Source organism: Bactrocera tryoni, chromosome 1 (genome assembly GCF_016617805.1).
Source record: "Bactrocera tryoni isolate S06 chromosome 1, CSIRO_BtryS06_freeze2, whole genome shotgun sequence".
NCBI classification, from domain to species: domain Eukaryota; kingdom Metazoa; phylum Arthropoda; class Insecta; order Diptera; family Tephritidae; genus Bactrocera; species Bactrocera tryoni.
In genome coordinates, this window is record NC_052499.1 from 59,495,001 (window position 1) to 59,513,585 (window position 18,585).

The 18,585-nt window shown below is 33.9% G+C and overlaps 2 protein-coding genes across 3 annotated transcripts in view; both read right to left on the bottom strand.

Moving 5' to 3' along the window:
• Positions 1-2,807: 2,807 nt before the first annotated feature.
• LOC120770776 (tyrosine-protein phosphatase vhp-1) overlaps positions 2,808-18,585 on the bottom strand; it is a 53,011-nt gene continuing 37,233 nt past the window's right edge. For both annotated transcript variants that reach the window (XM_040098358.1, XM_040098367.1), the window contains exon 4: positions 2,808-5,031. In XM_040098358.1, coding sequence (XP_039954292.1) covers positions 4,064-5,031 — 968 coding nt within the window. In that variant the 3' untranslated portion in view covers positions 2,808-4,063. The remainder of the gene's footprint in view (positions 5,032-18,585) is intronic.
• Positions 11,333-13,174, bottom strand: LOC120770792 (jerky protein homolog-like). Its single transcript, XM_040098375.1, has 2 exons — positions 12,604-13,174; positions 11,333-11,850 (listed from the first exon to the last, which is right to left on the bottom strand). The coding sequence occupies exons 1-2, from the start codon at positions 13,096-13,098 to the stop codon at positions 11,449-11,451; spliced, it is 897 nt and encodes a 298-aa protein (XP_039954309.1). The 5' UTR covers positions 13,099-13,174; the 3' UTR covers positions 11,333-11,448.

Genomic DNA, 18,585 nt, shown 5'->3' on the forward strand with positions numbered 1-18,585 from the left:
TTATGCTTTCCTCATCAACTTATCCTCAAGAGCGTTAAAACCCTTTTAAGTTGTTAAATTGAGTATAGTTCTCTGATCTAATGGTTAAAAATAAAAAAAGTAAGTGAGTTTTACTCTGTTACTGCCTTTTTAGGAGTATTTAGAATTATAAAGAGCTTTCTAAAGAGGATCCCAATATGCACGAACGTAACAGGTCAATTAAAGAGTCCTCGTCATAGTAAAACACATTTTTTTTTTGGTAAAATTAGTTTTTTTATTCAACTAAGTACCCCCTTCAAGGGTGATACACTGATTATAACGACTCTACAACTTTTCGATACCATTTTTGTAATATAATTTGTTCCTTGCTTCCAAATAGGATTCAGTTTCGGCGATCATCTATTGATTCAATGAAAATTTATTTCCAGCGAGCCTTCTTTTGCGATCTAAGAACAGGAAATAATCGCTGGGAGCCAGATCTGGAGAATACGGTTTATGCGGTAGCAATCGGAGTGAAATGATGGAGTAATGTTTTATTCATTGCTACATATCGACGCAAAAACTCGAGTTTATAAAATTTTAACATCTCCAAACACTGCTGCTTGATACCTTTAGAGTGTCTGTCATCTCGAAAAATTCTACTTTACCGTCATTTAAAATTAGCTTGTGAACTTTTTTGATGTTTTGGTCGGTAACAACCACTTTTCCACGACCACTGCTTTCACCGAATTCGGTGCTCATTTCACTACGTCTAAACTTAGCATATGAATCCTTAATGGTTTGTTTTCCTGAGTGTCCCGACACTCGTCATCAAGCCAAGTTTTTACTTCAACTTTCTTTAATGACAGACGATATTTCGTCCTGCCCTCGTTCACTACCAGACCTATTTGCTTCGCTTCCTTGTCCAGTCTGGAGAAAGCAGAACTAACTGGTAGTTGTTGCGGTAAATGATATCAATATTATTGGCGTTCGACAGCAGTTGTCCACTCTTATAGAAGATGGTACTTTCTCTATTTAGTTCTGCAGCTCGAATAATTTTTTCCAAGAGTTGTTAGAAGAAGTTCCACGTTAGGGGTTCGCCTTGTCTGAAACCTCGTTTGGTATCGAATGGCTCGAAGTGGTCCTTCTTGATCCTGACGGAGCTTTGGTATTGCTCAACGTCAGTTTACACAACCGTATTACCAGACATAGCGGCACAAATCGTGCTGTTAAAGCAGCTTTGAATTCGACGAATGTGCGTCGATCTTCTTTTCACGTATCTTTTCCAAGATTTTGCGCATGGTGAATATCTGGTCAGCTGTTGGTTTCGAAGCCCAAAGCCACACTGATAAGGTCCAATCAGTTTTTTGACAGTGGCGATGTTTAGGAGGCTTGATTGTGGGGTCTCCCTTTTTGTGGATCGGGCAGAGCACACTTAAATTCCAATCGCCGGGCATTGTTTCGTCCGACCTTATTCTAAGCTGAAGCTGATGCATATTCCGTATCCGTTCTTCGCCGTCGTATTCAAATAGCTCGGCCGGCGATCCATCGCCCACCGGCACTTTGTTGTTCTTCATACAGGTAATTGTTTCTCGAACTTTATGGTCGGGCAATGGAACGTCGCACCATCGTCATCGATTGGGGAATCGGGTTTTGAAGGTTAGGGTTAACTAAAAATCATATGGATTTAATTTTAGTAGCAGCTATGTGGTAGGCTGGGGACTTTTCAGTTAATTTGCTACATACCTATTGTACGCAAATCTTCAGCCCTTAGGTTTCCTTATCCTCAATTGTAATTAAGCCTATAAAAACTGTGCCTAAATAAAATCATAAAACATAGATCCACACGAATTTTGAGAATAAAATACAACTTCAATTTCTTTTCAAAATCATTATTTTGTACATATATTTCTATTTTTATGCTTACGCTGCACATTCAATTGAATTGCATTATTTTACGCTTTTTTTTGTCTAGCTTACCAAATTAAGTGTGTATGTGTATGTAAGTGCAAGAATATGACTATTGCAAATTACATTAAATTATTATACATATATTTACGTAAATATCTATGTTCACGCTGCTATGAGAGCTACCGCTTATTCAATTGCTACAACATGAATGCCATCAATGCCCGACTGTGTGCCAAAGCTTTAGCAGACATGATGGACAAAAAGAAAGTACATTAATTAATTTGTAAATATTTTTCACTGTTTTAATTCGGCTCACATAAGGTGTATAAATAATTTATAATATGGTTATACACATTTATATACATTTAAGTTTGCACTAAAAATAAATTTTAACTTATATTATACATATACATATAGGTAGGTAGGTATATTTTGCTTAAATACATAATTAAGTTGAACTGTGATAGTGACAAGAACAGAAATTGCTATTATTTAAAATATACAAATCCTTGTTTTTTGTATTTTTGTTGCAAATATTTAGATACATATTTGTAGTGGGGAAACTAAATCTGCTGTGATGTATGCATGTTCTCAGCCACTTTATTGTTGGCGGGTTTATGTGTTTTGGAAACTATTTGAAAATTTCGCTTGTATTGTGGTTGTGTGTAAAGAAAAAAACTTAAAACAGTTTTATAGGAAGAGTTTGGCATTAAAATAAATATTCGCTTGCTACATATGTTTTCGATATATATATATATATGTATATATTTTTGTATGCTGCTTGTACATGGGTTTTTGTTGCTATTTATTATTATTAATAGTTTCTTTTTTTTACAAATTATGCTAAGCAAATTATGTATGCAAATTTGTTATGCTTTTATGCATTTAAAGTGCTATATTTATTTTTAACTTAATTTAATTTTAATTTTTTTATGCACATAATTTACCACAAAATCAATTATTACGTTTTTAATTACATAGACATAAGTTTTAAGTTTTTAATTTTTCAAAATAGTCCATTGTTTGTAGCTTGTCAAAGAGTAAAAACATAAACTTACATGTTACATAAGTAAACCCGATGACTTAGCGGCTTGTTGTAGGGAATTTTATAAATAAAGAAATAAAAATAAATTTACTAGTTAACATAATTTAAACTCAAAAAGAAAATATATTATATGCATATTATGCAAAACAGGTGGCAACATTTGCAATTTAAACTTTTCGCTTATAATATTTACAAGAGAAATGTTTTTTAGACACCCGAAAGCATTTTGCTCAGCACAAATTTCGTGTTTTTTAGTTACAAGCTGTTTTCAAAATGTCCATAAATAAGCGTTTTATTGTTTTAAATCGTTCAAATAATATAAATAAATAGTTTTTCATTGTTATAATTTGTTTTATATATTAAATACATATATGTGTGGGTGTGTGTGAAAGCCCTTAAGGAGGGCAAATGCATCTGCAACTTTACTTCATTTGCGTTTATTTCAATATTTTTCGTTTATATATGTACATATGTATGTACATACAATTAGGTCAAAAGGTAAAAAGTTACAATATTTTTCAAAAAGAAAATATTTGTTACACAATTTTGTCAATTTCGCATGGGAATATGCTTGTTTGGTTGTTGTTCGGGTTATGAAATATCGACTATTGTGTATAATATACACGGCATTGTATATAAATTTTCAATTTCAAATAACAATTTTCTTTAACTACACATACATAGCCATATATGTACATATGTACTTGTGTTTCTTATTGTAAATGTGCCGCTTTTTTTTTAATAATTTATAAATTTAAGATATTTAATTTCAATGTACTCGCAGTATTTACGTAGTAATAGTAGGCGTGGTGTCGCTTCGATCGGTATGCTAGTATACTTATATTGTACTTATATATGTACAACGCTGTACATATGTATGCACTTAGTATGTAATCGTTAGGTACGCTCGTTAAATTGTACACTTAAAAATTATTCACAGCTTTTCTCAAAGTGCTCGCCTAGTTGTCTCCGTGGTGGTTGTGGGTAATATTTTTTTCCTTTTACGTCGCTTTGCAATTTTTTTTTGAATTTAGTTTAGTTTTTAAACTGTACGCTTAATATGTACTATACACATAGTATAACTAGTGAATCCTTATTGTTGTCTATGTATATGTGTATGCGTATACGTGTATATTAGAGTTAGCGCACTTAATCGCTGGTGGACATTGCCATCACCACATTGTTCTCCTGATCCATTGCCACCGGCGACGATGGTATGCTGTGATTGCTGCTGGCTGACGCCGCTATCGTCAGGCCCGTCGTGTTCGTTGTGGCTGCGGGCAACGATTCGTCGGCCACTTCGCGTATCGACATGCACGATTGTGACTGTCGTATGGGTGCAAAGGTGGAACGTAAGTTGAGACGCAGTTTGGCGGGTGAATGGCGTTTCGGCATGTTGTTCGGTGTGTAGCTGAGGAAAGGCGATTGTGTGTTGGCCAGCGCAGTTGACGGTGAGGTCGGCGTCGAAGCGGACGATGAAGCGTACGAGGAGGCGGACAATGAGGAGGATGAGACTGATGATGAGCAGGATGCTTCGTTCGAGGTGCAGGGTGATAGCAGTACGGCAGGTGCACCGGTGGGCGGTGGCCACGTCAGTCGCATTGCTTGACTATTTGTGCAATTACTACTGCTGCTAGCATTGCTGCTGTGACTGCTGAGCGTGCTGCGCGCATCCTCGAATAAATCGTCAGCGGCATCTTCATCGTTGGCGCAGAATTTGCGCTTAGCATCGCCTGGCCGTTTGCGCAATAGCGCGGCATCGGTTTCGTCCACATCCTCAGCATTGGCGTTTGTGTTGTTGTTGTCGTTACTGCTGCTGCTGCTGCTGCTGCTGGTAAATTCGACTTGACTAGACGTTGGTGTTGTGGGTGTGGTGGCGGCTGGCGAAACGGGCTTCAGCACGCCGCTCATGCGCAAATTTTGTTCCAATTCGAGCAGTTGACCCATGAAGTTGAGGTTGGGTGAGATGATGGGTCGCGCGCCCTTCACCAGCTTGTAGGCCTCGAATAGTGATAGTGATTTGTAGCGCATGACGTAGGCGATGGCAATGGTGGCGCTGCGCGATATGCCCGCATGGCAATGCAGCAGTACGCGGGAGCCGGTTTTGCGTGCTTCCTCTGTGAAGAAAGAAAGAAATAGCGGAAATTAGCACATTTTGTTATTTTTGGTTATTCGTTAATTGAAATAGTTTGCGTAGGTGAGCCAATCAATGGGTGGAGTCATAATTAACGCACGCGCGCACGTGTGTGTGTGTCAGCAAAGATAGTGTGTGAAATATTGTCGCTTATCGTAAACTCCTATCAAAATCGTTATTTTTAAATCTATGCGCTCATCATTCGACTCGCTACTACATGAAAACCGGCGCTGAGCTAAGCATTCACCTCACACTCAGCTTATCGGCATTATTTCATCTAGATAATGTACTGTATGTACATACATATGTAGTAGCGCCTGTCGCTTGCTTGTGCGCAAATGTCATATGAATTGCAATTTTGAAAATCGCTACTGTCTATGCAATTAATTTGACAAACGTCGACATCAGAAATTTTGAAATTTTTTTCGGTTTTAAAAATTTGTATTTAATAAAAACTAAAAAAATAAATAACAATAAAATGAAACATATATAAATTAAAAATATATATATATAATAATAAAATAATACTATCTGTACATTAAAAAAATTTAGTAAAAAAAAAATTATTAAATAAAATAAAATAAAAATTTTAAATAGAAAAAAAATTGATATTAATATATCTAAACTTTATTATTAATTTTATATTTTTTTTTTAATTCTTGATATTTAATTATAATATAAGAGTGTTCCTTATGATATGCAACATACATATGTACATATGTATGTATTTCATCACTTTATACAAACTTTGTCGAAATATTATGCTTAAAAGAATCAAACTGTAGTTTTATTATTAATTGTTTCCTTTATTAATTATTATAATATTTTTTATAAGCCGCGCCTTAAATAAATAAGTAAATCCTTAAAAAAACGTTTACTTTTTAATTAAAATAAACGACATTTTATTAGAAATTATATTGAAATATTACTGTAAAAATATTTTCTTAATTTATATCATCTGTTTTTATTGTTGTAAATTGTGTAAAATTTTAATTGAGAACACGCCTAAATGTATGCAATAATTTCTTGAAATTATTTGTATGCCACACTTACGGTAACGTATACGCAGTGCTGATTTTTGATACGAACTGCTCTAAGTAAATTTTTGAGGAGTTAAAATCACTATTGATGATTCTCTATCACCATAAATTTCTTGCTTTAGATACAGCAGTTATAAGTCTCCGTTCAAACCCCTTAATTATTTTTTTTAGTAATACAAAATGAATAATAATAATTAAATTGGAAAACATGCATGTATGTATTTAAAAAAAAGCGGTAAGAAATATGTATAAAATTGTTTTTTTATATATATCATTAAAAGCTTCTTTGTGAAAGCTTATATTAGGTTCCAGCACACAAGCTAACATTTTCTGCTTAAAAATATCTATCCTTCAGATAAAGAATGTCTAAGCGTTGTCTAATTTCTGAATTATGAAATAAATCCGACTTTTTCAAATATTTCTTTACGAAAATCGTCTTAGACTTTACGACGAAGAAAATAATTTTTTTTCTAACGCCAATGAAATTTTGCTGCAATATCCAAGCAATTCTCATGTTCGTAAATTATGATTATTCAATAAAGATAACACAAATATTTGGTTATACTCTTATATTCCAATGCTGAATTATACAAAAAAAAATTCAAATATCGGATAGTTCAACTTTTATACCAACAGCCTTTACTTGAGGGTAACGAAAGTACTCTCTTATCAAACTCAAGCAAATTTGCTTAAATAAATAGATACAAATACGCATTCATGCATACAACATATGTGTGTACAGAGGTATGTATGTATTTATACCAGTTATTACGGTGCATTGCACTGTATTCCTTCAATAGCAACAAGGCCAAAACGATACTTTGGTTAGTTATCAACTAACTGCAATATTTTATATATTTTATTGAGTCACAAAAAATAGAAAATCTTACTAAAATTAAAAAAAAATGCGTTTAAGTGATAAGAGCGTAAAAGCGAAATTTCCACAGTACGATTTAAGTTTGAATTAATAGTGGAAAATTTTCGACTTGCGCACTTTTGACAGTCGTGCAACAACAACCAGGTGTAAATCATGTAAACGCGCCACAGTCGCGGCAAATTCAGCCCATTGACGTAGTCTACATACACTTACTAACAATATTTACAACAATTTTACGTGCAAACAAAAAACTATTTTTGCTTACTGTTTTGCTCATAGCCTAACTACTTTATCGTTTTTGTTTTTGTTGCTACCGAAGTTTGCGCCGCTGTTGCTTACTTACTTAAGCCGACGAGCGTAAATACGACGATAGTCGAAGAGCAACAAACAATAATACCGCAATTCAATAACGTTACGGTGTTGACAATGTTTGTTTTTGCTTTTTATTGTTGTTGTTTTTTTATATTATTATTTTATACTTGTTTCATTCTCTTGCCTATGCGGATGACTCAGAAATGTACTCGCTGCTGGCAGCCTTGTTGGCACAATTCGCAGTCAGCTCCTCGCCGCTACCGACGGACCGACTGACTTATTGACTAACGTCGTTCGGCTGATTGATGGGCTATGCCGGCTGTAAGGGTACACTGGCGGGTGGTGGCTGTATAATGGGTGGGGTGCACTGGACGCAGCAATTTTTATTGACGTATGGCAAATGTAGGCATTTAAGTGCATACGTAGCACGCTTAAGGCTTTTACAGCTAGCGATAAGCAAACATGAAATTGATTGACGAAATATGTCAATATGTATTGCATGTAGATTTATGTATTTACATATACTAATGTGCATATGGCGATTTACAGCAAGAAGATGACAATAAATCAGTAGTCAATATTTTATTTCAATTAAATGAAGGTTCCGCATCGCGATTATGGCAGGAGAGTGCAAGGTAGAGAGTAAGCGTTTTTTATGTTATTAGCCGATTTTGTTGTTGTTTCGAAACAGATGTTTATTATAGTAGTAGTTATATTATATTAAATAGTTTTATAGGAAACTTATGCGCTTTGCTGTCTTAAATTTTGAGTTATAAATCTAAAAAGGACAATAATAGCACGCTGGTCGATTATTCACGTATAATTTGAACGCTTAACCTCAAAATTTCTTGATTATATAATGTATATATAATAAAATAATTGATGCTAAAGAAATCGGATATCTACGGATACATACTATAAAATTCGAAAAATTATCTCCGAACTAACATTTATCTAAATAAATTTTGCTAGAATTATACATTTTGTTGCATGTGACGGCCTAAATAGTACGATTGTGAAGCAATAGAAAACAATAGTTGTAATTTAATTTTTATCAATATAAAAATACGCAATTGTTAAGCAATCTTATCATTGTTATGACCATAGTAATTATAGCTTGTTTGTATTTCGTACTTTTTTTTTTTTTTATTGTTAAAAATATTTTGCGTAAATAATCTTGATAAGAGTTTGTTTAGAATGCTGTGTGTAATGCTAGTGGTGTTAGAAAAAAATATACAAGAGTGCATAAAATGCTTTTTTACTCGCTATATTGAGTTGTGAACTAACAGCTAGTTCATATAAAAATGCTATAATTTTATAGCGAGTTTTTAAATTAAATATTTCACAAGCTTTTGATTTCTGAATTTAATTGTTAACCAAAGTTTCCATAAAAATGCTATAATTTTATAGCAAATTTTTATTTTCGTTACTGACTTGTATTATATAGAAAATTAGTTAATTTAAAAGAATGTTTAAACTCAAAACCCGGAAACTAAAGTTCCTATAAAAATGATATAATTTTATAGCAAGTTTTTATTTCGATTTAACTAATTTTATTTATTATTTACTTTTTGAAACTAAATAAAAATACATACATAATTGAATTTCAAAACTACATCAGCTTCTATATTTACCTTAATCTTCTCCAGTAAAACCCAGTCTTAGTTGAACTATTGCTAATAAAATTTATGACGGAGCATTTACGCAAGCGAGCTAAATCTTTGATTATCAAAATTATAATACAACAGAACTGCTCATAAATACTGAAAGAAAGGGCCAATTTATAAACCAACAAATAAATCTGTTAATAAAGAGCAAACAGTATAGCATGCACACTTATGTACATACATGTACATAAGTACATACATGCATACTCTCGTAAATCTTATCGAGCCGTGCCTTTGCTTTTTATTTATTTTGCAATAGAAAGCATAGACATATAAATGTAAACAGAGTTCATACATACATATGTACAGGAGGCTTATCAGTTGGCATAACTTTTTTATTTGCTTTTTCATTATTTAATTAAGCAAATACGTAAGCCTTATCAAATTGAGTATTTAAAAAAAAAAAAAGTAATAAAAATAAGTTCTAAATCCAGAGAATTTAATTGAGAAAGAATATTGTAGGCAGTAAAAAAATGCCATCAACTTTTTGAACGCAAAAAAGTAGTACGAAAATAACTTCAAATGCTTGAAAGCGCTCAAAAAAGATGTACGCGTATATACATACATACATATGTATACATACTCCAATTGACACAGGTGTTAGCAGCCTTCTCTTTATGTTTCTTTCTTTCAGATACTAACTCATATCTCAAGTACAAATAGATGTGTATGTATGTATGTATAATTGTCAAAAATTGTGCTTATGCTATAATATAAATAAAAATTAGATCATAATTCGCTTTGTAGTCGCATAAATTAAATTACACAGCGCTTTTAAATAGCGCAAAAGCCCTTGGATCAGTTTAATGATATTTCTTGTTTATTTTTTTATATCATTTTACACATACATTTACATATAACTCATATGCGTACAAATGTTTATAAACGTTGACTTCAAACAATATAAAATAGCACAGCTGCTGATAGGAAACGCTTACTGAATTATAAGGAAATACATTACGAAATAAAATGTATTATTTACATACTATACAGTATGTAATTTCGTAGGAAATGGTGAGCGTCAAGTTATACGAGTGCCAATGAGGTCGCCATTAGAATGTGGCGCCTAACTTTGTAAACAAAAAACTATAATGAAGTGTTGAATACTAAATAAATCGAAATTAGAAATAATTTAATATAAAAAAATTATTTCGGAGAAATTTTTGAATTTTTTCAGTGCAGAAAATGCTTTCTGCATTTTTTCTCAGCCTTTATGATCTTTTTATATCAAAGACAAACTTGTCATGAATGTAATTTGAAATCACTTGTTATATTTATTATCCCCATATCTTGCAGAGTATCGACTCGTATAAACAACTGGTATAATTTTATTAGACAGGTATAATCAGCAGTTTCAATTAGTTAACTTCGAAATTCGAAAACTTTGAGAGTAGTAAACACAAAAAACTGGTTTAAACGTAATATAATGGTACAATCATATGTTTAAGTTGTTTTTCTTTTTTTTCGTTGCTTTGAGAGTACCGAAACGAACAAACAATTGGTATAAAATAAAGTCAGTAGTTTCAATTAGTTAGCTTCGAAATTCCACACCTTCGAGAGCAGTGAACACAGAAACAAACTGGTATAAAATATGATTAGTAGTTTATATTAGTTAACTGTGAAATTCCAAACTTTTCAGAGTAGTGAATTTAAAAAACTGATATAAATGTAATAAAATGGTATAATCAAAAGTTTAAACTGTTTATATAATCTTTGCCGTAAATTTGAGAGTACCGAATCGAACAAACAATTGGTATAAACTTATTAATTGGCATAACAAAGTACTAATTTGATTTGCCAACCTGTCAGAATAGTGAATTGACTGGTATAGATAAATTACAGTGGTAGTTATAACCAAATTAAGACAGTGCAGTAATAATTATATAAATAACAAGTTAAATTGAATATATGTATTTCCAACAACTGTCACTATATTTTGTATGGAGATGTAAAGCTTTTTAGCTTTTTGGACTTATTTTTAAATTTACTGTAGAAGGCGCGAGTGTTCAGTTTTTATGCTTTTCGGAAAAAATTTACATTACATGGCGCTGGGTTCTGTTTAACACGTTTTTTAAGATGTTCGAAGAAAAATTATTACTTATAGTTTTTTAAGCATGAGTTAACTATTTTGTATGGCTAGTTCAAGTTAAAACTTTTGTTAGAAGATATTATAGTTATATTATTTATATTTAAAAACTGGTATAAAACAGGCGGCCGTACAATGGGAAACATTTTTTGACTAGTTTGTTATATTGCTTGCATGTCCAGATACAGTAGAATCATGAAAAAGTTAACCAAAATGTCCCAAGGGTGTTTTACTTTTCCGAAATATTAACTTTTCCAAAGGGGTTTCGATTTTGAAAAAAAAAAACACGGAAATAAACATAATTTTGGTGATATAATACGTTCAATTTATTTGCATGACTGACTTTTACTCTTAACAAAACATAAACTTAGATTTAGTTTGTACTTTTTCACATTATACATACATACATATGTACATATTAATTTGTAAGGGCTGGTTTAAAGAAGCGGTCGAGACTTGTTTGTTTCTTTTCTTTTGTGTAATAGCTCCTGACAATTCTCGTACGCATATTAATAAGATGTGATATCTGATTTGCATCATTATTGTTTTCATACCACTTTATCAAGGTACCGATGCATTCAACTGCTTCGGAAAAACTGACTTTCTGTTGTTGCATATCTTCCTCGACAACTGGTTCTTCATCTTCATTGTCAGACACTTCGAAATCTTCATCATCTTCCGTATTTTGATCGTCGTTCCAATTTTCGATGTCTTCACTGCTGACGTCAACACCACCCACCTTGGACAATAACGATTGTACCTCTCGAAGTGTATCATCGTGAGAACTATTTGATCTAATCAATGTAAGCAATGGAATTTCGTCTTCGCTGTCGTATTGATCATCGTCCCACTGTTTTATATTTTTCCAAGCTTTTATAAGCAGCTCTTGGCAATTCATCCCATGCTAATTTTAGCAGCAAGATGGCATCACGAATCGTATGTCCTTTCAAAATATTCTCAACCGGAATGTTTTCTTGTGCTACAATGTTCCATAACAGTTTAGCCCGGTATTCTAACTTGACCAGTCTTATGGGATTTTGATCCATGAGCTGCAAAACAGCTGTCACGTTAGGTGGTAAAAGCATTGCCGCAATGTTTCCATCATCTGACTGTAACTTGTCAATTGGCTTATGTGCAGTACAGATGTCAATCAGCAATAATGCCCTTGGTGGTAAATTATTTTCAGCAGAAAATTTGCGAACCTGACAAATATTTTGGCACACTTAAAAATTTTAAAGGATAGAAAAAATAAATTTACCTGCTTAATAAAGGAATGATGGAACCAGCGGAAGAATAGCTCTGAATTCATCCAAGACTTTTGCGAGTTAGCATATTCCAATGGGTTTTCAAACCCCTTGAAGCAACGGGGGTTTGCGGATTTACCAATTATCAATGGTTTCAACTTATGCGAACCATCTGCGTTCGCACACAACATAAATGTGATTCTATCCTTTGCTATTTTTCGGCCAGGTGCCGTCTTTTCGTTTGCCGCGACAAATGTTTTATCGGGCAGGAAACGATAAAATAATCCAGATTCATCTGCGTTATAAAGCTGCATGTCCGAAATTTCCATTTCATTCATTTTTGCCCGGAAATTATGAATGAACGGTGTTACTCCTGACTTGTCGCTTGAGAGGATTTCCACACAAATTTTTAAGTGGCGAATACCGAATCTTTTCTTGAAATTTGCAAGCCATCCATCACATGCATGAAATTGTTTTCCTGTGTGCAATTTGGCAATTTCGAGCTCGGCTCTTGCCTTTAAAATTGGACCACTCATTGCGCAATTACGCTGTCTTTGGCTTAAGAACCATTTATACAACCTTGCCTCAAGAACGGGATATTCCGATTTATGTAAAGTTTTCTTGGTTGCAACTTCATGTGTGTTTGCCACTGCCTCCAAAATTTCATGACGTTTTTTCTTTATTTTTGAGATGGCCGCCTTAGATACATTATAATCCAACGCCAATCGATTTCCATGAATAACTTCATCGAGTTTTCTTAAAATCTCAGCTTTTTGATGCAAATTTAATCTGATTTGCAATGATTTTCTCTGCTTTGTTGGCATTTTTTAACACACTAACCATAAACAACTCGCAAGTTTAAACGCTCATGACACACTACGTATGTATGTACCTCGCGACACCGACTATAATTTTTTACTTAGAAATTCGGGGAATACATAGCAATGAGGGGAATACCCGAGCTTGTTTTTCTTGCGAAACAAACGATTGGGTTTGAAAAAATTGAAAAGCTCAAAAAAGTTAACCCAAAGTTAACTTTTTTAGAGCAGTACGTGGACGCTCAAAATCGGTAAACTTAGCCGAAGGTTTAACTTTCTCGCGAGTTAACTTTTGCGCGATTCTACTGTATTCACAAACATGAGCTGTCTGCCAGCTATGGCTCATAAGTACTTTATATTTGTACCTAATTCCCACCTTTGAGTGGCGAGTCTACGATTTTTAGCATTATGTGAAAAATTAGCCGAAAAAGCTAAACGTTTTTGGGAGTGCACTTAAAATGCTGTAAGGGGTGTGTCAAGCAGCCAGCTTGCCAGTAATGACACACACATGTAGCAAGAACAACAAAAACAAGAGTTAATCAAATCGAGGGCTATGCCTGATTGTCTTTCTAACAAACTAACTGCGCGTCCAACTTCCTTGCAACATTAAATAACTGCCACACTGTCTGCCTGACGCTAATATAGACATGTCTACACACACTTATATTTGTGTATGTCTGTCGTAATATGGCGGTAATAACATGGCTGACTCATAATGTTTGCCAGAGCATTCAACTTGAGTAGAAATAGCCTTAAAAGTAAACACAATTGTTTGGCTAAATTTATGCGCTATTGTTGTGGTTGTTGTTGATAGTATTGCAGACAGTATACTTATGCTATTCGCTAAGTGTACATATGCGCGTACTTGAGCTTAGTGGTGTGAGCTATTAGGCAATACGCAATTATGATTTTATGTATATTCGCCTTATGCGAACTTATACAAAATGATGGCGCGTCTGGGTAAGCGGAAATTAGACGGTCAAAAAACAAGTACAACGGTAAATTTAAGAATTTCAGTTACAAAACAGGGTGCTTTGAAACATAAATATGTGTTTTAACAGTAATTTATGTGACTGAACACAGCTACTTGAAGCTTATCTCAGCTTAAACTACGATTTCGGCTAATTTTCCACTTTGTCAGCGTATAAAAATGTCGGTGAGTCGGCAAAGCAGCTAGCTGGTTCGCATTAATTACCTTGATGACGTGGAAAAATGCGCTTTCACACGCTTGCGGCTACCGTTTTTGTCGTTGGTTCGCATTTTCGTGCGAACTAATTGTGATTGTTATTGGCGAAAATAAGCATTACTGATACAATAAAAATAAATTACGAATAATAGCGCATAAAACAATACTTGACTAAGCCGGCAAGTAATTACGAGGCGATGATTAAGCGCCGTCCAAAGAAGCACAGGCTGAATGGCGACTGTAAAAGGAAGTGTGTTGGTGCGCATGCGTGACTCGCACACGATCTTTTGCTTACTCACACGCAAATACAGAATACTTTCAGTATGAATGAATGAATATGGGCTGGCGACAACGCATCGGAAGTAAATATTGAACAAATTGCTTACATTTACATACATACATACGTATGTAGATTACTATATTCGTAGCACGCTTTTACTCATTATGAATGCTGATGAATAATATAGCAACGCGTCTAGCGCGTAATTAGTGGGTGACAGCGCGCTGTTCATCGCAATGGAATGTCAGCTATTCACGCGCTAATATTGTCACTAGTTGAGCTGCAAGTTGCCGCCAAATGTCGCACGCATCACGCTGCCCAAAACGCGCAATGACGCAAGGTCTGCCAGCTGTCTGGCTGATTGACCGCCAGTTTGCGGCAGCCAATGCACCAACAGCCGCGCGTCGATGACGTGTTGCGTTGTCATCACTTACATGGTCGGCGCTGTTGCATCTTACTCGGAAACGTGCTACACTTGCGAGTTCGTGAAAATTCTTAGAGTTTTATGCTTACAGCTCATCTCGAATGGTTTGATTTGTGCGCTTATTCTTAATTGAACGTGATGATTAAGAATATTTTGGGGATGACTCTTAGCGCAAGCGACACACATACATATGTACATACATAAACGCTTGTCACTTGCAGCTGCAACATATCAAAAATACGATTTCATGCAAGTGTGTGTTTGTGGGATTATCAGGCGATGAGCTGGCTGCGCGATATGCATTTAAAAATACATACTTATATGCCACATATCTATATGATTAAGTAGTCAGCTTTGTGCTGCTTTGTTGTTGGCTATTGGCGCGCGCATTCAGCAGGTCGCCGTTAATTTGACCGACTGACGCATAAAGGCAACAAGCAGCAGCTGGTGACGCGGCGTCATGTGCGCCAGACAGGCATGACGCAGACACGCACTTTCAGATGCTACTATTTTGTTAACACGACTTTTTGTTCTCATTACATACACACACACGCACATACGTGCACGCATTTTATGGCTTTGTGCTGTCTGCCGTGTGCCGACTCAGCCGAAATGTCCTTCAGATTTACGCGTTACTGTAAATACTTGTGTATATAAATAATATACATATGTAAATGCGCGTCGCTTCCTCGTACTATAACCGGTGGCACGCTGATATTTAATTGAAAAAAAAAAACAGTATATTTGTTTATTCTGTAATTCTTGCTACGTGATCTTAAAATTCAAGTCTCATTTGATTTTTGTTTTTGGATTTTTTTGTTGATATTTTGCGCTGCCGTTTGTGACGCTGACTCATGCGCAGTTTGCCTTAATTGTTCTTTATACTTAATTTATAGCGACTTTTCGTAAGCGCACTTCTCCTTCGCTTGTTCTGCGCTCTTTCACAATAAACCCCATTCATGTCAAAATACAAAAAAAAAAATAAAAAAAAAGAGTTGAAAAGCTGTAGTAAGTAGTTGACTCAAAGGCACTCACGCGCCGCTGTGATTTACTTTTAACCCGTGAGTAAGAGCCGTGCTACCATACTGCCGTAAACATACACCTTCGCTTTTTTAACTTCAAATTCTTACTACTATTTTGTTTATTTCCCATCTTTCTTATTATTTATGCATTATTGTATGTCTTCTTTTCCGCTGGCTTTGCATAAGTCATGGTCAAAACGCGTTTTCGCCAACAACTCACACAGTTTTTGGCACTGATGCTATATCTCACACTACGTTTTTGCTGTTTTGTGTGCGAGATAGATGCAAAGTGGCAGTAAAAATGGAAAGGTAAGCAACGGCAAAGCGCAAAAACAGTAAAAGTCAGCAGCGCGGAGGGAACATAAATAAAATCATAAGAATAACAATGATGCAATGAGCAGCTTGTAGCAGGTGGCAGCAAGCCATACATACAAACATACACACACATAGTATGTGTTATATATAAATATATATTTATGCATGCTGTTAGGTAAAGCGCAGAGTGTGTGAACGGACGCCAAAGTGTTGGCCAACAGCAGGTAAATTTACACCGCAACAAGAGCGGACTTAAAGACAAAACCAATAGCAAAAACTATACAAATGAATTTACAGTAAGGTGAGTAATGAGTAGTAGGGTATGAAGAAACTAATATTTTGTTGTGATGACGAATGACAGTGGGGTGGAATGTATTGATGTTCGAGGAAAAAATTTAAAATTTTAGAACTAAAAATAACACAGAAAAAAATTTAACATAAAAATATTAAATAATAAAATTTAAAAAAAAAAATATATTTAAAAAAATATATAAAATAAAATAAAGCAAACAACATAAAATAATAAAAACACATATGTATATACATATATAATAAAATAAATTATTGATCTTCTAAACAAATAAATTAAACATTTAAAAACAAAACAAAATAAAAAAATTTGAAGAATTAATAAAAATATATAATAATAAATAAAAGAAAAATATGAAAAAAATAACAAAAATAGAACTATAAAATAAAATAGAGCAAAAAAACATAATACATATGTATGTATGCATGAAAAAAATAAACAAAAAAGAAATAAAAAATATATAAATTAAAGGAAACTATACAAAATAAAATATAAAAAGCAACAACAATAATAAAATAAAAATTAATAAAAATATGTTTGAAGAAACCTATTGTTGTTATGACGACAATGAATAGCTAGAATATGCCAATATTATTAAATGAAATGAAAAAATTAAATACAAAAAATTATAACTTTATATTTATTTTATTGTTTATTGTTAAAATTTATTTTTACGAAATAATTTAGAGTTTTATATGTATAAAATATAGTTTCTAAGTGGTCGTAAAAGTACTTTTAGTTATAAATAAAGCTCGTGCCAAGTCTTTTTTACTGATAAATAAATTTCGAAACGATTTTTGACGACACTTACTCAGCTTAGGCAAGAAAAGTTTAAAAATTCTGAATTATTAGTATATCTTCGGGCGATTTGAATAAAATTAAAAGATTGTAGTATATTTCTAGGCGCGCATAGACTTCTATAAAACAATAAAGGTCCTGATATTTTTATAATTTATATGCAATAAGTGCAGCAAATTATGAAATATACATAAATATACAGAACTCAACTTACTTTTCGACGCATTATTGCATCAATTTTGAATTAAAAATATATTTTTAGGCAGCTTAGCGGTTGCAAATAAGAAATTTGTACATATTAAATTTTAGTTTAATATTTTTCCAAATTTTTCCACTGTGCGACTTCCTTTAAGCGAGTCATTGGACAGCACTAAGGTTGCTATTACTGCCACTCAAACGCATACATACAATTTATTTACTTGTGTAGATATGTATGTTAATGTATTACTGTTCATTATAAGTATACGCTTACAGTCAACTGTGCACTTATGCGTTAGAGCTTAGTAATAGGTTTGAATGATAAGTGACATTCGATAAATCAAGCAAATCAAACAAAAGCCAAATCGAAAAACAAAACAAAAATACACAATAAAAGCGTACAGAAATAAAGTAAACAGTAAATTAAACGTAATTATTGCAAATGATTCATGCAAAACTGTTGAGGCCGCCCCGACGCCGCAAAAGTTCAAGTGCGTGCCGCCTTAAACGAACTCGACACTTAAACTACACTTGAGTGAGCTGAACTCAAAGCAAGCAATCAACAGTAATGCGAAAATACAATAAAGTATAGCAGCGTGGTTAAGAGTAGTATTGCGCGCAAGCGCAGCCTACAGCATTCGTGCGGTACAGCAAGGCGGTGAAGGCGGTCTAACAACAATTTTGCTGCTTTGTCATACAAACAGCAATTGCTACACAGCCGCAAACATAATGCACTGGCAATCGATGGCAAATGATTTTCGGTTAATATTAGAAAAAAAGCGCGAAAATTTTCCTTTGACGCGTTGACAGCGTTGCCGCGTCATTTGACCTTCAACTTGCGCAGTCAAGCAGCTGATTGGCGCATTTGCGTTGAAATCAAGTCATGTTGAGTGGCATGCATGCGAAGCCCAACAATTAAAAGAACCCAAAAAAATATTATTTTTTATAAAAAAAGGCACA